Source organism: Dendropsophus ebraccatus, chromosome 3 (assembly GCF_027789765.1).
Source record: "Dendropsophus ebraccatus isolate aDenEbr1 chromosome 3, aDenEbr1.pat, whole genome shotgun sequence".
NCBI classification, from domain to species: Eukaryota; Metazoa; Chordata; class Amphibia; order Anura; family Hylidae; genus Dendropsophus; species Dendropsophus ebraccatus.
The window spans coordinates 107,554,117-107,570,146 of record NC_091456.1 but is presented as its reverse complement, the minus strand read 5'-3'; the positions used below and the strand labels follow the sequence as shown (position 1 = coordinate 107,570,146).

The 16,030-nt window shown below is 42.8% G+C and overlaps 1 protein-coding gene across 3 annotated transcripts in view; it reads left to right on the top strand.

Moving 5' to 3' along the window:
• THOP1 (thimet oligopeptidase 1) overlaps positions 1–16,030 on the top strand; it is a 50,759-nt gene that overhangs the window by 9,203 nt on the left and 25,526 nt on the right. For all 3 annotated transcript variants that reach the window (XM_069962467.1, XM_069962469.1, XM_069962468.1), the window contains exons 3-5: positions 8,667–8,815; positions 13,368–13,475; positions 13,790–13,892. In XM_069962467.1, coding sequence (XP_069818568.1) covers positions 8,667–8,815; positions 13,368–13,475; positions 13,790–13,892 — 360 coding nt within the window. The remainder of the gene's footprint in view (positions 1–8,666; positions 8,816–13,367; positions 13,476–13,789; positions 13,893–16,030) is intronic.

The window sequence follows — 16,030 nt, the reverse complement described above, 5'->3', positions numbered from 1 at the left end:
CTTCTTCTGGGGTCTCCTGTTTTCCAGTGTGGGGGACGTCACCTGGAAAATGTTTCCCTGGTGCGATACGGGGTCCTTCATATCCAGAAGCGCTGGATCCGCTCCATGGCTGCTAAATATTAGGGCTTTATTACTGCTTCTGATATGTTCGGATCGTGCCGCAAGCTACAGTAGCTCGGGCAGCGAGAGACCAGAGGAGGGGGTGCTGGTATAAAAGTTATCCCCGTACGGGTGGTAACCTTTATCCAGCAGTGGGAAGATCAGTTCCCGGACGATCTCCCCACTAACTCTGAGGACGGGAGGGGGGGAGTGGGTTCATCTGGGGCTGGATTCGGGTGTCCCTTCCTTCATACACTGTAATGGTACATGTACACTGCGGAATGGCTAAGGATAACCCTTTGTGCATTCCGCAGCTGGCACCCGCCGGCGGACTGATGCAGGCGCGCGTCTCCGCTCGTGTCACACTCCATTCTATGCAACGTGTTCATTCTTTGGACGGACAACGGAATCCGCCCGTGCATAGAATAGAGTCTATGACACGGGCGGAGACGCACGCCTGCATCAGTCCGCCGGCGGGTGCCAGCTGTGGAATGCACAAAGGGTTATCCTTCGCCATTCCGCAGTGTGCACGTACCCTAAATCTGTAAGTGTACCCTGAGGTACTGTCACAGAGTTTGTAGAATTTCACTCCATACCGTGATCTCTTATTGGGACGGTACTGGCGGAAAAGACGTGTCTGGGGGGCAGCGTACGCTACGCTACCCCCAGACACGTCACTTGATGATGATGATGATGATGAGGATGAATGGAGGAAAGAAGGATCCCACCATTCATTCTCACTGGCTGTTTCGTTGTTGGAGGCAATAATAGCATATGCGTCCGACGCCGAAAACACCCTGGGGGCCATCTTTATACGGGGACTAGTATATGGGGTATGTAAATGTTTATTGTAAAACTTTTCATGTAGTGTAGTGTTTTTAAAGTTTTTTTGACAGTAAGAAAATAATATCCCTACGCCAAGAAAGGAGCTGCTGATAAATGCCGCACTTACGTGCGGCACTTATCAGCAGACAGTGGCGGTAGGATATAGGGGGGGAAAACGCTCCTACGCCAAAAAGGAGGAGTTGCTGATCAGTGGCGCACTTACGTGCGATGCTGATCAGTACTCAGCGGCGTTAGGGCGCAAAAAAAGTAAAAAAAAAAAAAATTGGGGGAAAAAAAAAACAAAAAAACTTTTTAACCCAAAGCAACTGATCAGTGAATGATATTCACTGATCAGCCGCTAGGGGGCAGTAGAGAGAAGATTGCCGGAGATTACCGAGGCCCGCCGAAAACGAAGACCCGAGTGTTTCCGAAGATTTCCGACGCTGGACGAACGAACCCGGAAGCGACGCGAAGAAGATGCGAGGACGGCGCGGATCGCAGATCTTCGCTCCGGACGGCCAGATCAGGTGAGTATGGTACACCTGCACCACACACACCTGTTCTGCACCTCTCAGCTACCTAGCTGGGGGGTGCAGAACACGGCAAAACTGTTTTTTACAGTATGATCGCCGTGATGGGCCGGCCGGTACTGGCCGGCCTATCACGGCGATCGTGGGGGTGGCATCGGCGCCATCTTTGTTGGGGACACTAATGGCGATTGGTGCTATCTCGGACAGCACCAATCGCCATTGCTTTCCGGGCCACCGGGTCACCGATGACCCGGAAAGCTGTTTTCAGCTGCTATATGCTGATCTGTATTGATCAGCATATAGCAGCGATCGTCGGCACGGGAGGGGTTAATCACCCCCCGTGCCGACGAGCAGAGATGGCCTGCTATATATTATAGCAGGCCATCTTCCCCGACCGCTGTGTGTGAACACACAGCGATCGGGGAAACATCGGGCGTACCTATACGCCCGTTTGCGTTAAAGCCCACCCTGCGGGGGCGTATAGGTACGCCCGATGTCGTTAAGGGGTTAAAGAGACCCATGTCGCTAGAGCGACCTGGGTCCCTTTAAGAGCGGCCCGGGTCCCTTTTAAGAGCGACCTGAGTCCTTTTAAGAGCGAAATATGTCCCTTCAAGAGCGACCTGGGTCCCTTCTAGATCAAAATATGTTCCTTTTAAGAGCGAAATGGGTCCCTTTAAAAAGCCATTTGGGTCCCTTTAAGTGCAACGGGGTCCTTTAAGAGTGATCTGGGTCCCTTTAAGAGCGAAATGGGTTCCATTAAGAGCGACCTGGGTTCCGTTAAGAGTGACCTGGGTCCCTTCAAGAGCGAAGGGACCCAGGTCGCTCTTAAAGTGACCCAGGTCGCTCCTAAAGGGACCCATGTCGCTCTTAAAGGGACGGGAGCCAAGTTGCTCTTAAAGGGATGGGACCCAAGTCGCTCTTAAGGGGACGGCACCCAGGATTAAAGTTAAATGGAAGTCACTGGTAAAGGGGCGCTCTTTTCAAGCACTATGTATTTCCCTGGAAATGCAAATCTAGTTATTTTTGCAAACCGTTATATTGACTAGCCCCCTGTTAGAAGCTGTTCCCTCCTTGGTTAAAGGCACAAATCAATTTCTGTGCATACTGGGGGGGACTGTGCATGTGGGGAGGACTTTTTTCTCGCATCAATTGATGTCGAGTCGTTATACACTCTTATTCCCCAGGATCTTGCAATAGAAAATGTGCGGTTACTGTTGGAGAAAACAGACAAAAGTAGAGAGTATATACAATTTGTCTGTGAGGCACTAGATCTGATTTTATCAAACAATGCTTTTCAATTTGATGGAGTGTGGTATCTGCAGGTTTTTCGGAGTTGCCATGGGCACTCCGGTGGCTTGCAGTGTGGCTAATTTATTTTTGGCTGCATTTGAGATGAAATTAGAATTTTGAGGGGTATTAGTTTGCAAAAATAATGATGGGCTGGAGACAGAAGCATATACACTCACCGGCCTCTTTATTAGGTACACCTGTCCAACTGCACGTTACCACTTAATTTCTAATCAGCCAATCACATGGCGGCAACTCACTGCATTTAGGCATGTAGACATGGTCAAGACAATCTCCTGCAGTTCAAACCGAGCATCAGTATGGGGAAGAAAGGTGATTTGAGTGCCTTTGAACGTGGCATGGTTGTTGGTGCCAGAAGGGCTGGTCTGAGTATTTCAGAAACTGCTGATCTACTGGGATTTTCACGCACAACCATCTCTAGGGTTTACAGAGAATGGTCCGAAAAAGAAAAAACACCCAGTGAGTGGCAGTTCTGTGGGCGGAAATGCCTTGTTGATGCCAGAGGTCAGAGGAGAATGGGCAGACTGGTTCGAGCTGATAGAAAGGCAACAGTGATTCAAATAGCCAACCGTTACAACCAAGGTAGGCAGAAGAGCATCTTCTTTGAGGCAGATGGGCTACAGCAGCAGAAGACCACACTGGGTGCCACTCCTTTCAGCTAAGAACAGGAAACTGAGGCTACAATTTGCACAAGCTCATTGAAATTGGACAGTAGAAGATTGGAAAAACGTTGCCTGGTCTGATCAGTCTCGATTTCTGCTGCGACATTTGGTGGTAGGGTCAGAATTTGGCGTCAACAACATGAAAGCATGGATCCATCCTGCCTTGTATCAACGGTTTAGGCTGGTGGTGGTGGTGTCATGGTGTGGGGAATATTTTTTTTGGCACTCTTTGGGCCCCTTGGTACCAATTGAGCATCGTTGCAACGCCACAGCCTACCTGAGTATTGTTGCTGACCATGTCCATCCCTTTATGACCACAATGTACCCAACATCTGATGGCTACTTTCAGCAGGATAATGCGCCATGTCATAAAGCTAGAATCATCTCAGACTGGTTTCTTGAACATGACAATGAGTTCACTGTACCCAAATGGCCTCCACAGTCACCAGATCTCAATCCAATAGAGCATCTTTGGGATGTGGTGGAACGGGAGATTTGCATCATGGATGTGCAGCCGACAAATCTGCGGCCGGCAACTGTGTGATGCCATCATGTCAATATGGACCAAAATCTCTGAGGAATGCTTCCAGCACCTTGTTGTATCTATGCCATGAAGAATTGAGGCAGTTCTGGAGGCAAAAGGGGGTCAAACCCGTTACTAGCATGGTGTACCTAATAAAGTGGCCGGTGAGTGTAGAAAACATACCTCTTCGAATACTTTACTTCACTATAATCGCTACCACACTGAATCCACAAAGAGAGCAGTCCCATACGGCTAATACTTGAGACTGCGACTGATAAACAGCAGTATGGATTCCTTTCTGCGACAGGCGGACGATCTTACTCTACGCCTGTTGCAGAGGGGTTATCCTAAGCCATTGTTAGATGAAGCTTGTAGCAAGGCTAGAATGAAAGACAGACGGACGCTGTTGGAGGGAATATCTAATCGCAGAAAGAAAAGGAAAAATAACAGATTTGCCTTCTCTTTCAAATTCGCAGTATAATAAACAAATACTGGAGTATATTGTAGGGGGATTCTACATTAGGAGAATGGGTAGAAAACAAACCTTGTATAACTTATAGAAGAAATACTAACTTAAAAGATAACTTGGTCCACAGCAAATTTGTGTCAAAAAGTGATAAATGGCTTAAAAATTAACTAACGGGAAAAGTGTGGTTCTTGTAAATGGTGTCCAGCGATGATAAAAGGTACAAATATATGTCTAAATGGTGTAAATATAATTGTAAAGGACTTTATCTGTTGTAAAACAAATTTTGTGGTATATTGCATCTGTTGCCCGTGTGGCCTCTTCTATATTGGCCAAACTAACAGAGCAATGTGTACTTGCTTCAGGGAACATATCTACTCCCTAAAAACTGGTGTAGGAGCCACAAGATTGATCATTCATATGAGGGAGAGCCACAACAATGATTACTCTGTATTAAAGTTTGCCGGCATAGAAAGAGTGCAAAGCAGGGCAAGATAGACAGCGAACCCTCCTTAAGACAGAGCTACTGTGGATTATTCGTATGGAGGCAGAGGACCCCGGAGGCTTAAACGAGTAGATCGAAGCCTTTTATGTTAAAGTGTACATTATTTGCAGCGGACCAGTGTTTTTAAATTATATGTATATATTTCTGTTTAACACTAATTACTTTCACATGATATTGATGTCACTCTAAGCTAATCTATTTAAAGCAGCGTGATGACGTCGAAAGGAGGGTGGTCCGTAGAAGCGCCGGAAAGGGGCGTGAAACAGCCTGTCACCTAACCTCCGTGGTGTCTGTTGCCACACTGTCTGCACCTTGTCCAACGTTACCTGATTTTATGATGGATAATAAATAAAGATGAAGAAATTTTACCGGTGAGTGCAGCTCCATTTTCTTCTTTTTGTGCAATTTACATGAAAGAAAGGGTTCTTGTGACCCGTGATTGTTTGTTGCTTCTGCTACCAAGGATCAGACCGCTGCCATTCTTCTGTAATAGCAGATGTTCTGCCTCTATCATATTACATCATATTACATGATTCCTGCCACACAAAGGAAATGGGGCTTTCCTGGCTTTGGTGTGGAGCAGTGGGGTCCTGTTTGGTAGGAATATCCTCCTATGGTATTAGTATTGGAATCAGAGTGTGGAAAGACAGAAATCTGGCTTACTGACTTCAAGCTAAAGGGGTTAAGTGGACTTCTGGCCACATTCGTTGTGCAGTGCAGGTGTCGATCTGACTGATAATAGTGCCCGTTTGCTCCTTGTTCCCTGCTCGCTGCTGCCGCTATTACACGTGCATAACCTACAACCAAGAAATGCTGGACAATTTTCAAAATTTATCAATAAATACTTTATTATTACATACAGAAAATTTATTTTAAAAACGTATTAAAAAGGGAGCACAAAATCATACAACTCATACATCAGATTGTTTACAAGGCAGATAAAATGGATATCGTATACTCAGAAAGTGCTAGAGTAGAACTATGTGTATAATGCTGCAAGTGTAGACTAAAGTGCAAACTGAGGTGCAATATCAAATACACAGTGTATAACTGAAGAAAATTCTGTGTAGTCAAAAAGAATATACTTAGACCTCTGGGTGCAGAAATATTCTGCCTGGTAATACCACTCACCCAACGCTGCGTTTCGCTGTACAAGCTTTATCAAGCTTTTGACCCTTGATAAAGCTTGTACAGCGAAACGCATCGTTGGGTGAATGGTATTTATTGATCAATTAGGAAAATGTCCAGCATTTCTTAGTTGTAGGTTATGTATATTGTTCTGATGTGTATGGATATTGGTTAATAGTGGTCCTATTTGGGTTACGCTATTACACGTGGCGGCAGCGAGCGGGTCTGGGGGGGGAGGGGGCGCGGGGAGCTGCGGGGGGGGGGGATCTGCCCGGGTGATCACTGATCGTCCGGGCAGCCCATAGGATACAGCAGCGTCTGCTGCCGACGCTCCTACTCCACGGAGCGACGGCAGCAGATCGTTGCTGTATCAGTCGTTTGTTTTTCAACGCGTTGAAAGACAAACGACTGCAACGATCAGCCGACATGAACGATGATCATTGCTGTCAATTCCACGGGACGATTATCAGTCGTAACGGCCGATAATCGTTCCGTGGAATAAGGTCTTAAGGCCCATTCTGCGGTTATGTTGCAAAGCGTCTGCTGTGGCACTGTGTAGTTTTTAATCTCGATAATTTTCCATCACTTTTCCTTTCCTCTTTTACCTTCTAATTCACTTCACTTAGAGATTTTTTTTTAAAATTAACAAATTATATAAAATGGATGGCGTTAAAACTTGTACTCTTTTTTTTGTTCAGATGAACCTGTGTGTTCTGTTTTTACTAGTTATCTCTTTCTCTTCCTTCAAGAATATACATGTAATTAACCCCTCTTACGTGTGTGTGTGTGTGTGATTATATATATATATATATATATATATATATATATATATATATATATATATATTTATGCACACACACAGTACAGACCAAAAGTTTGGACACACCTTCTCATTCAAAGAGTTTTTTGTATTTTCATCTCTCTGAAAGTTGTAGATTCACACTGAAGGCATCAAAACTATGAATTAACACATGTGGAATTATATACTTAACAAAAAAATGTGAAACAACTAAAAATGTCTTATATTCTAGGTTCTTCAAAGTAGCCACCTTTTTTCTTTGATTACTGCTTTGCACTCTTGGCATTCTCTTGCTTCAAGCGGTAGTCACCTGAAATGGTCCTCCAACAGTCTTGAAGGAGTTCCCAGAGATGCTTAGCATTTGTTGGCCCTTTTGCCTTCACTCTGCAATCCAGCTCACCCCAAACAAACTTGTAGCACCCCATCACTCTCCTTCTTGGTCATGTAGCACTTACACAGCCTGGAGGTCCAAATGATGGTCCAACTAAACACAAACTGGATGGAATAGCATACTGCTGCAAGATGCTGTGGTAGCCATGCTGGTTCAGTATGCCTTCAATTTTAAATAAATCCCAATCAGCGACACCAGTAAAGCACCCCCACACCATCAAACCTCCTCCTCCATGCTTCACGGTGGGAACAAGGCATATAGAGTCCATCCGATCACCTTTTCTGCGTTGCACAAAGACACAGTGGTTGGAACCAAAGATCTCAAATTTGGACTCATTGGACCAAAACAAAGATTTTCACTGGTCTAATGTCCATTCCGTGTATTCTTTAGCCCAAACAAGTCTCTTCTGCTTGTTGCCGACCTTAGCAGTGGTTTCCTTGCAGCTATTTTACCATGAAGGCTGCTGCACACAGTCTCTTCTTACCAGTTATTGTAGAGATGTGTCCGCTGCTAGAACTCTGTGTGCCATTGACCTGGTCTTTAATCTGAGCTGCTGGTGACTCGGATGAACTTCTCCTCCGCAGCGGAGGTGACTCTTGGTCGGCCTCTCCTGGGGCGGTCCTCATGTCAGCCAGTTTCTTTGTAACTCTTGATGGTTTTTGCAACTGCACTTGGGGACACTTTCAAAATTTTCCCAATTTTTCGGACTGACTGACCTTCATTTCTTAAAGTAATGATGGCCACTTGTTTTTCGTTACTTAGCTGCTTTTTTCTTGCCATAATACAAATTCTAACAGTCTATTCAGTAGATCTATCAGCTGTGTATCCACCTGACTTCTGCACAACACAACATCTGGTCCCAACCCCATTTATAAGGCAAGAAATCCCACTTATTAAACCTGACAGGGCATACCTGTGAAGCAAAGACCATTTCCAGTAACTACCTCTTGAACTTCATCAAGAGAATGCCAAGAGTGTGCAAAGCAGGAATCGAAGCAAAAGGTGGCTACTTTGAAGAACCTGGAATATATTTTCAGTTGTTTCCCACTTTTTTTGTTAAGTATATAATTCCACATGTGTTAATTCTGTACTGTGTGTGTAAATATATATAACAATACCAACTAGAACATATTAAAATGGGGGAAATCAGCATAGTAGAATGTTCCTGTACTCTGGGTTTTATATCTCAAAGCTTCAATAAGGAAAGCCCAAGCTCAGCATTTGTATAGACAGCTGACTGCTCACTGGACACTATTGTGACACTGGGAAATTTCCAGCATTGTATCTTTGCTAAAAGGATTAATGTGGGTTTCCATAGGTTATGGCTCACATTCTCTATGTTTGTGATCTTTACAATTGCTGTTGTCCTTTTGCTGTGTGTCCTCACATCCCCTACATTACATGTGTTTTTTTTTTTTTCCTATTCACAGTTGAAAGAAACATGCTGGATTTCCTTCAGCATGTGTCTTCTGACAAGGATGTCCGAACAGCGAGTACAGAGGCTGATAAGAGCTTGTCTGAGTTTGATGTAGAGAAAAGTATGAGAGAAGATGTATATAGAAGACTTGAGCACTTACAGGTTAGATCCTATGATGTCACATAAACTTACCAGTCGTATAATGATTGCCTTAGGTACTTAGCTGAACAGAGCCCAGACCCAAAATCAATCGAAAATCTGTGGGTTGACCTGAAAAGGGTGCTGTGCACAGCAGATGTCAGAGATTTTTAAGCATCACTGTCATTATAACTTTTTCCAAATCTAAACCAATAGTAGATTTGATATAAATGTTTGCAATTAACATTTATTAATTATTCTTTTTGGTTATGCTTTAAAACTCGCTATACTTACAGTATCCAGGTTCAGTCTCCTGAAGGCAACCTTTTTTTTTTTTTTTTTTTCTGGTTGGAAAGAGATCAAATGCAGGAAGTCAGCTCATCTGAGCGCTCACATAGAAGGCAGTCATTTGATTGATAGACACATTGAGCCGTGACTTTTTGTACTGTCCATGACTTCATGGGGGAGATTTATCAAAGGGTGTAAAATTTAGACTGGTGCAAACTGCCCACAGCAACCAATCACAGCTCAGTTTCCAGCTCTGGTGAAAGAAAAGAGGAGCTGTGATTGGTTGCTGTGGCAAGTTTGCACCAGTCTAAATTTTACACCCTTTGATAAATCTCCCCCCATGTGTTTAGTCTCTTAGACTAAAAAGCTGGACCTGGATTTCTGGTAAGTTTTAGCTTGGTTTCAAAGTGAATCTTGTTAGCTGCAATTCATTTTCCAAACTGCTTTCCTGAGCTTCTGAATAGCTGTAGCTGGAATGTTTCTCTCCCTGTCTGCTTGACTGACACCTGGAAGCTGAATCCCAAGCAGGGTCGCAGAGATTTATCTACCAGATTTTTTTTAAGCCAAAGCCAAAGCCATCAACATGGAACAGTTCATAAAGTAAAGACTGAGACTTCTCCTCTTTTAAAATCCATTCCCAGCTTTGGCTTCAAAAATGTGTCAAAAATCTCTCTGTATAAACACACCATTAGTAAGTATGTAAGAATGTAAATTGCAAAGTTACTTTATTTCACACCACCTGTTGAGTTAGATTTAAAAAGGTATATTGACAGTGACACTTTAAAGCGAATGTACCATGTAGATTACTTAACCCTTTCCCGCACAAGGACGTAACTGTACGTCCTCGCACGGGTGCGGGCGTTCAGAGCGGGAACGCGCGGCGAACCCCGCTCTGAACCGCCGCGGTCCCGGGTGCCTCATGTAGCCTGGGGCCGCGGCTATTATCGGGCACTGCATGGTCCGATCGCCGTGCTCGCTAATAAGGTAATCAGATGCAGCTGTCAAAGATGACAGCTGCATCCGATTACCGGATCCAGCGTTTCCCTGGTGTCTAATGGGTGAGATCGCGCCTCCGGGACGTTGTCCCGGAGGAGCGATCTCCGTTGCTGAAGCCGGCCAGGGACCGCTCCAAGATGGCGCCGTCCCCGGCTCGGCACTCGTTTGTTTTCGGCTGCAGCAGCCGAACGCAAACGAGTGACTATCTCATTGATCTTTGCTGTATAACTATACAGCATAGATCTCAATGAGAGATCAAAGTGTATATACTAGAAGTCCCCCAGGGGGGCTTCTAGTATACGTGTAAAAAAATAAAAATAAAGTGTTGTTGTCAATAAAAAGCCCCCTCCCCTAATAAAAGTCAGAATCACCCCACTTTTCCCAGGTTATAAATAAAAATAAACATGTTTGCTATCGCCGCGTACGTAACCGCCTGAACTATTAATTAGTCACATTCCTGATCTCGCACGGTAAACGGTGTTAGCGCAAAAATATCCCAAAGTGCAAAATTGCGAATTTTTGGTCGCATCAAATCCAGAAAAATTTCTGGAGCGCATATAATTTTCATAGCGCATATAATTTTTTTCTGGCTTCGCAGCATATTTTATGCAAAAGTTCAGCCTGTCATTGCAAAGTACAATTAGTGACGCAAAAAAATAAGGGCTCATGTGGGTCTGTAGGTGTAAAAATTCAAGTGCTATGGCCTTTTAAGCACAAGGAGGAAAAAACGAAAACGCAAAAATGAAAATTAGCCTGGTCCTGAAGGGGTTAAAAATAACAAAACATACTACCTTGTTGGCCTTGGAGTTTACATCCCTGTGTCGTGGTACATTTTTTTTCAAACCATTGTCTGGTTCACTCGTCTGCATCGTTCTGATATGCAATTATAACTGTACAGAATCAGTGATACAAAGGCTATGCTCACAAACCATAAAATAAAGGTAAAATAAGGCTGTGTTTTTAATACAATAATGCGCTCCATTGAAGTCAATGGGAAATTGGGAAACTGTGTACACCGCATAAAATAACGCCAGTAATTGATTATGTCCATACAAATAATGAACGTGGAAATTATCTACCACCTGCTTTTGTAAATTTAGTCTTTTTTTATTTTATTTTAAAGCTGTCCACATATTTAATTTCCACTCAAATTTACAGCTGTATTAAGCTTTTTACTGTGCGTGTGTGTGAGCCTAGCCTAAGGCTGTGTTCCCACACAGTATTTTTATTTTTTTTTTATTTATTTTTTTTTATTGAAAACACAGGCTATGTTCACACAGTGTGGAAATTTAGTGGGTGGCCGTCATTTAATGGCAAATATTTGCTGTTATTTTAAAACAACTGCTATTATTTGCCGTTAAATGGCGGCCATCCACTAAATTTTCACACTGTGTGAACATAGCCTTTGGGTATGTGCACACTTCAAAATCTGTGCGGATTCCGCCGCTTGCCTGTCCGCATCTCCCCCCGTGCCATAGACTCCATTCTATGCACAGGTGGATTCCGTCATCCGCCCGAACTATTGACTTGTCAATTATTTGGGCGGATGGTGGAATCCACCTGTGCATAGAATGGAGATGCAAGAGGTGGAGCCTGTGGCGGGTTATCCGTGCAGAATCCGTAGTGCACCTACCCTTTCTGTGTTTTCAATCCACTCCTGGTTTTGGTTGCAAAATACTGAGCAAAAATAATGTGTGGGAACATAGCCTCAACGTGGAAAAGTTCTGAAATTATTCTAATGGGCCATTTTTTAATTTTTGTTTTTCATGACAAAAACCTGACCTCTTAAAAGGATATGTAGACTTTATATCCATTGTATACATTTACATATATAGGAAAAAAATGGGCCAGACTGGCACATATTTGGTGTACTTTCCGTGTTAGAGTACACGATTGAACATGTTATTCATTTAACCAGTCATTACAGGATTACAGCTCTAGTTTTTATTATATCATTGTGTAAGAACTGAAGTCCCCACCCTAATAGTGAAATGTTAAATGCAAATGCCAAACTGCATTTTCCATATATCTCCATGAGGTGACTGATATGTGGTAAAGGGAGTCCCCTGTATTATCTTATTCCCTTAGTGAGCCCCCTTTTGTGTTTTTTTTTCCAGCAGTCAGTAAGGGGGACTCTACTAGTCTGCATATGTACAGTATGATCATGTTACACAGCCTAATCCAATGTTCACATCTTGCTCAAGTTGCTTTAAAGCTATTTTTACACAACGTCTTTTTAGGCAAAATGACGTCTGTTTGATAATGACAGCCGTAAACAATAATCATATACATTATGAGGCTGGGTTCACACTAAGTATATATCAGTCAGTATTGTGGTCCTCATATTGCAACCAAAACCAGGAGTGGATTGAAAACACAGAAAGGATCTGTTCACACAATGTTGAAATAGAGTGGATGGCCGCCATTTAATGGCAAATATTTGCTGTTATTTTAAAACAACGGCTGTTATATTGAAATAATGGCAGTTATTTACCGTTATATGGCGGCCATCCACTCAATTACAACATTGTGTGAACAGAGCCTTTCTGTGTTTTTAATCCACTCCTGGTTTTGGTTGCAATATGAGGACCACAATACTGACTGAAATATACGTAGTGTGAACCCAGCCTTAATGGCCTTAATGGTAAAATAATGGCTTTTTTTTTGCATAAAAAGACAATGTGTGAACATAGCCTAAAATTGACAATTAATGGCAATATTTTGTTGGGGTACATGGGTCTGTATGACAGCCAGGCTCCTGCACTAAATGCCAGGACCTGAGAAACCTCTCATCCTGGCAGTTTAACTTATTACATGGCCGTGGTCAGGGTCAGGACGTATAATCTATAGGTCTTTATATCCTTGGATTGCCGATGGGGTATATGTCATTGAATGCCAATGAATTTTCATTGCAGCTGGGACCTTCTATGTATATGCCTCTACACATCATGCTGACCAGCATATAATACATTGCACTACAATGGTAGTGCAATGCATCACATGAGTGATCAAAGGATGAGGATAGAAAAAAGGAAGAAAGTTTAATAAACATATTCAACTAACAAATGCAAGAATTCCTGGCATTCCACCAGATGAATATCTGAACATCTGTGCTATAAGGCCTGAAGCTCCCCGCCCAGTGTGCTACATTACATAGCTGTCATTAAACTAGAAAAATCATGAATAATATGGGGAGGAATCATTGCTTACCTAAAATATTAGTAGGGAGGCGATTGTTGACTTTAAACAGCAACTAATTGTATACATATAACAGAAATCTGCATTTTTACAGACCATGTTACCACCCCATTTCTTGAAACCAGAAGCAAAAAGGTACTTGGAGAGACTCCTGAAATTAGGTCAGAGGAATGGCTTAAACCTGGCCCCAGAGAAACAACAGGTGAGATTACTTTCTCTACAAAGGGGTCCATGATGTGACACAGACTGTACAGCATTCTTCCTCTTGTTTGTCACATTATCAATACGTAGTAACCACTGCTGACTGACCCAATCCATGTGAGTACCTTGGAGAATTCATCAATGAAGGTACAGCGTGTCTGTCTGTCATGGGGACAACATCTTTTTAATGCTGTTTCCTGATTGGTGTCTGAAGTAGAAAATTAAGGGGTTAAAGTCCAAAACATTATTAATACATTACATTACAGGTATCTTTCTAGAATTATTTACATGGCTGATTTCTTTTTTGTTTTTCAGAAAATTATGGACATCAAGAAAAGAATTAGCACACTTTCCATTGATTTCAGCAAAAATTTGAATGAAGACGTTACATTCTTGACTTTTTCCAGGGAGGAACTAGGTGAGGTTTGTGTGCCTAGAAAATTAAAGGGGAACTCCTACATTTTACTTTTTATGCTTAATTAACAGACATTACAAAGTTATATAACTTTGTAATGTGTGTTAGTCAGCTAACTGGCCCCATATGTGTCTGTTTTTTGTTTAGTTTTTTTTCTAAACTCCTGAGTTCTCCTTTGATCAGAAATGCATAATGTACATATTGCAGCAAATGTAATGCTAAATGCTCAAAGTTGGAGAAAACTTTATGCATCTGTTAGAAAAACAGATTTATAAGTGCAATATCATAAATGGAGCAAAATGCACCCTTTAACCCTTTGAGGACCAGGCCCAAAATGACCCAGTGGACCGCGCAAATTTTGATCTTAGTGTTTCCGTTTTTCCCTCCTCCCCTTCTAAGAGCTCCAGCACTTTCAGTTTTTTATCTACAGGCTGTGTAAGGGCTTATTTGTTACAGGAATAGTTGTACTGTGTAATGGCGTCTTTCATTTTACCATAACATGTATGATGGAATTCCAAATATATTATTTATGAAGATATAAATTGGTGAAATCGCAAAAAAGAATGCAATATGGTAACGTTTGGGGGGTTCCTGTGTCTACGTAATGCACTATATGGTAAAAGCGACATGATACCATTACTCTATAGGTCAGTACGAACACAACCATATGCAGGTTTACGCAGATTCTCTAATGTTATATATTTTTTTTAAATGAAATCCTTTTTTTTGGCAATTAATTATAAATAAAATGGGACTATTGTGACGCTTATAGCGGTTTTATTTTTTCACCTACGGGGCTGTATGGGGTGTCATTTTTTCCGCCATGATCTCTAGTTTTTATTAATACCATATTTGTGAAGATCGGACGTTTTGATCACTTTTTATTAATTTTTTTATATATATAATGTAACATAAAATCGGTAATCCGCGCACTTTTTTCCCTCTTTTCGTGTACGCCGTTTACCGTTCGCAATGACGCTTGTTATATTTTAATAGACTGGACAATTACGCACGCTACGGTATATTATATGTTTATCTATTTATTTATTTTTATATGTTTTATTTATATAATGGGAAAGGGGGGTGATTTAAACTTTTATTGGGGGAGGGGTTTTGGGGTAGTGTGTTAGTGTTTTTAACTTTTTTTTTTTACACATTTGAAGTCCCTTTGGGGGACTTTTACATAGATTAGTTTGATTTCTACACTGATGAATGCTATGCCATAGGCATAGCATTGATCAGTGTTATCGGCGATCTGCTCATTGAGCCTGCCTGTGCAGGCTCAGTGACCAGAGCGCCGATCGGACCACACGGAGGCAGGTGAGAGACCTCCGGCAGTCCGTTTTACCGATCGGGACCCCCGCAGTCACACTGCGGGGGTCCCGATCGGTAAGTGAAAGGGGACTCCCACTGTCACTTACACTTAAACGCCGCGGTCGCGGCGTTTAAGGAGTTACTGACACGCGGCAGCGCGATTGCTGCAGCGTGTCATTACCGGTGAGGTCCTGGCTGCTGATTGCAGCCGGCCCCCACCTGCTATGAAGCGCGCTCCGCTCCGGAGCACGCTTCATAGCGGGAGAAACACCCAGGGCGTACAGTTACGCCCTAGGTCGTCTGGGGACAGACTTCCATGGCGTAACTATACGCCCTGGGTCGTCTAGGGGTTAAAGTGTAACTGTCATTTTAAATTTTTTTGTTTATTTTTTTTTGCTGAAATAGTACAAGCTATTTTTTAGAAACTAAGAGATTTCATTAGACAGAAAAGGCTGTTTGTGTACTCAAAAAGCCGTTTTCATTACAGAGGATCAAAGTGAAGACAGGTTCGCTGAGTCCATTATAACTTATGGAGAGGGGAGGGGCCAAGGGGGATGAGTGAGCAGAAAGAGAAGACAAATAGCTCTGCTCAGAGGTCAGAAAGGTCAGTGCTGGTCTGGAAGCTTGACGAGAGAAGATTGCAGGATGTAGTGTTTTGTAGGGCTTCCTTTTCTCCTCTCTGTGCTCACTCACGCCTTCAGCCCCTCCCCCATAGACCATAATGGACAGAGAAATCCTGCTTCTTCTTAACCCCTTGCCGCAAAATGACGTTTGAGGAACGTCATGTAAAACAAGTAGTTCCCGCAACATGACGTTTCCCAAACATC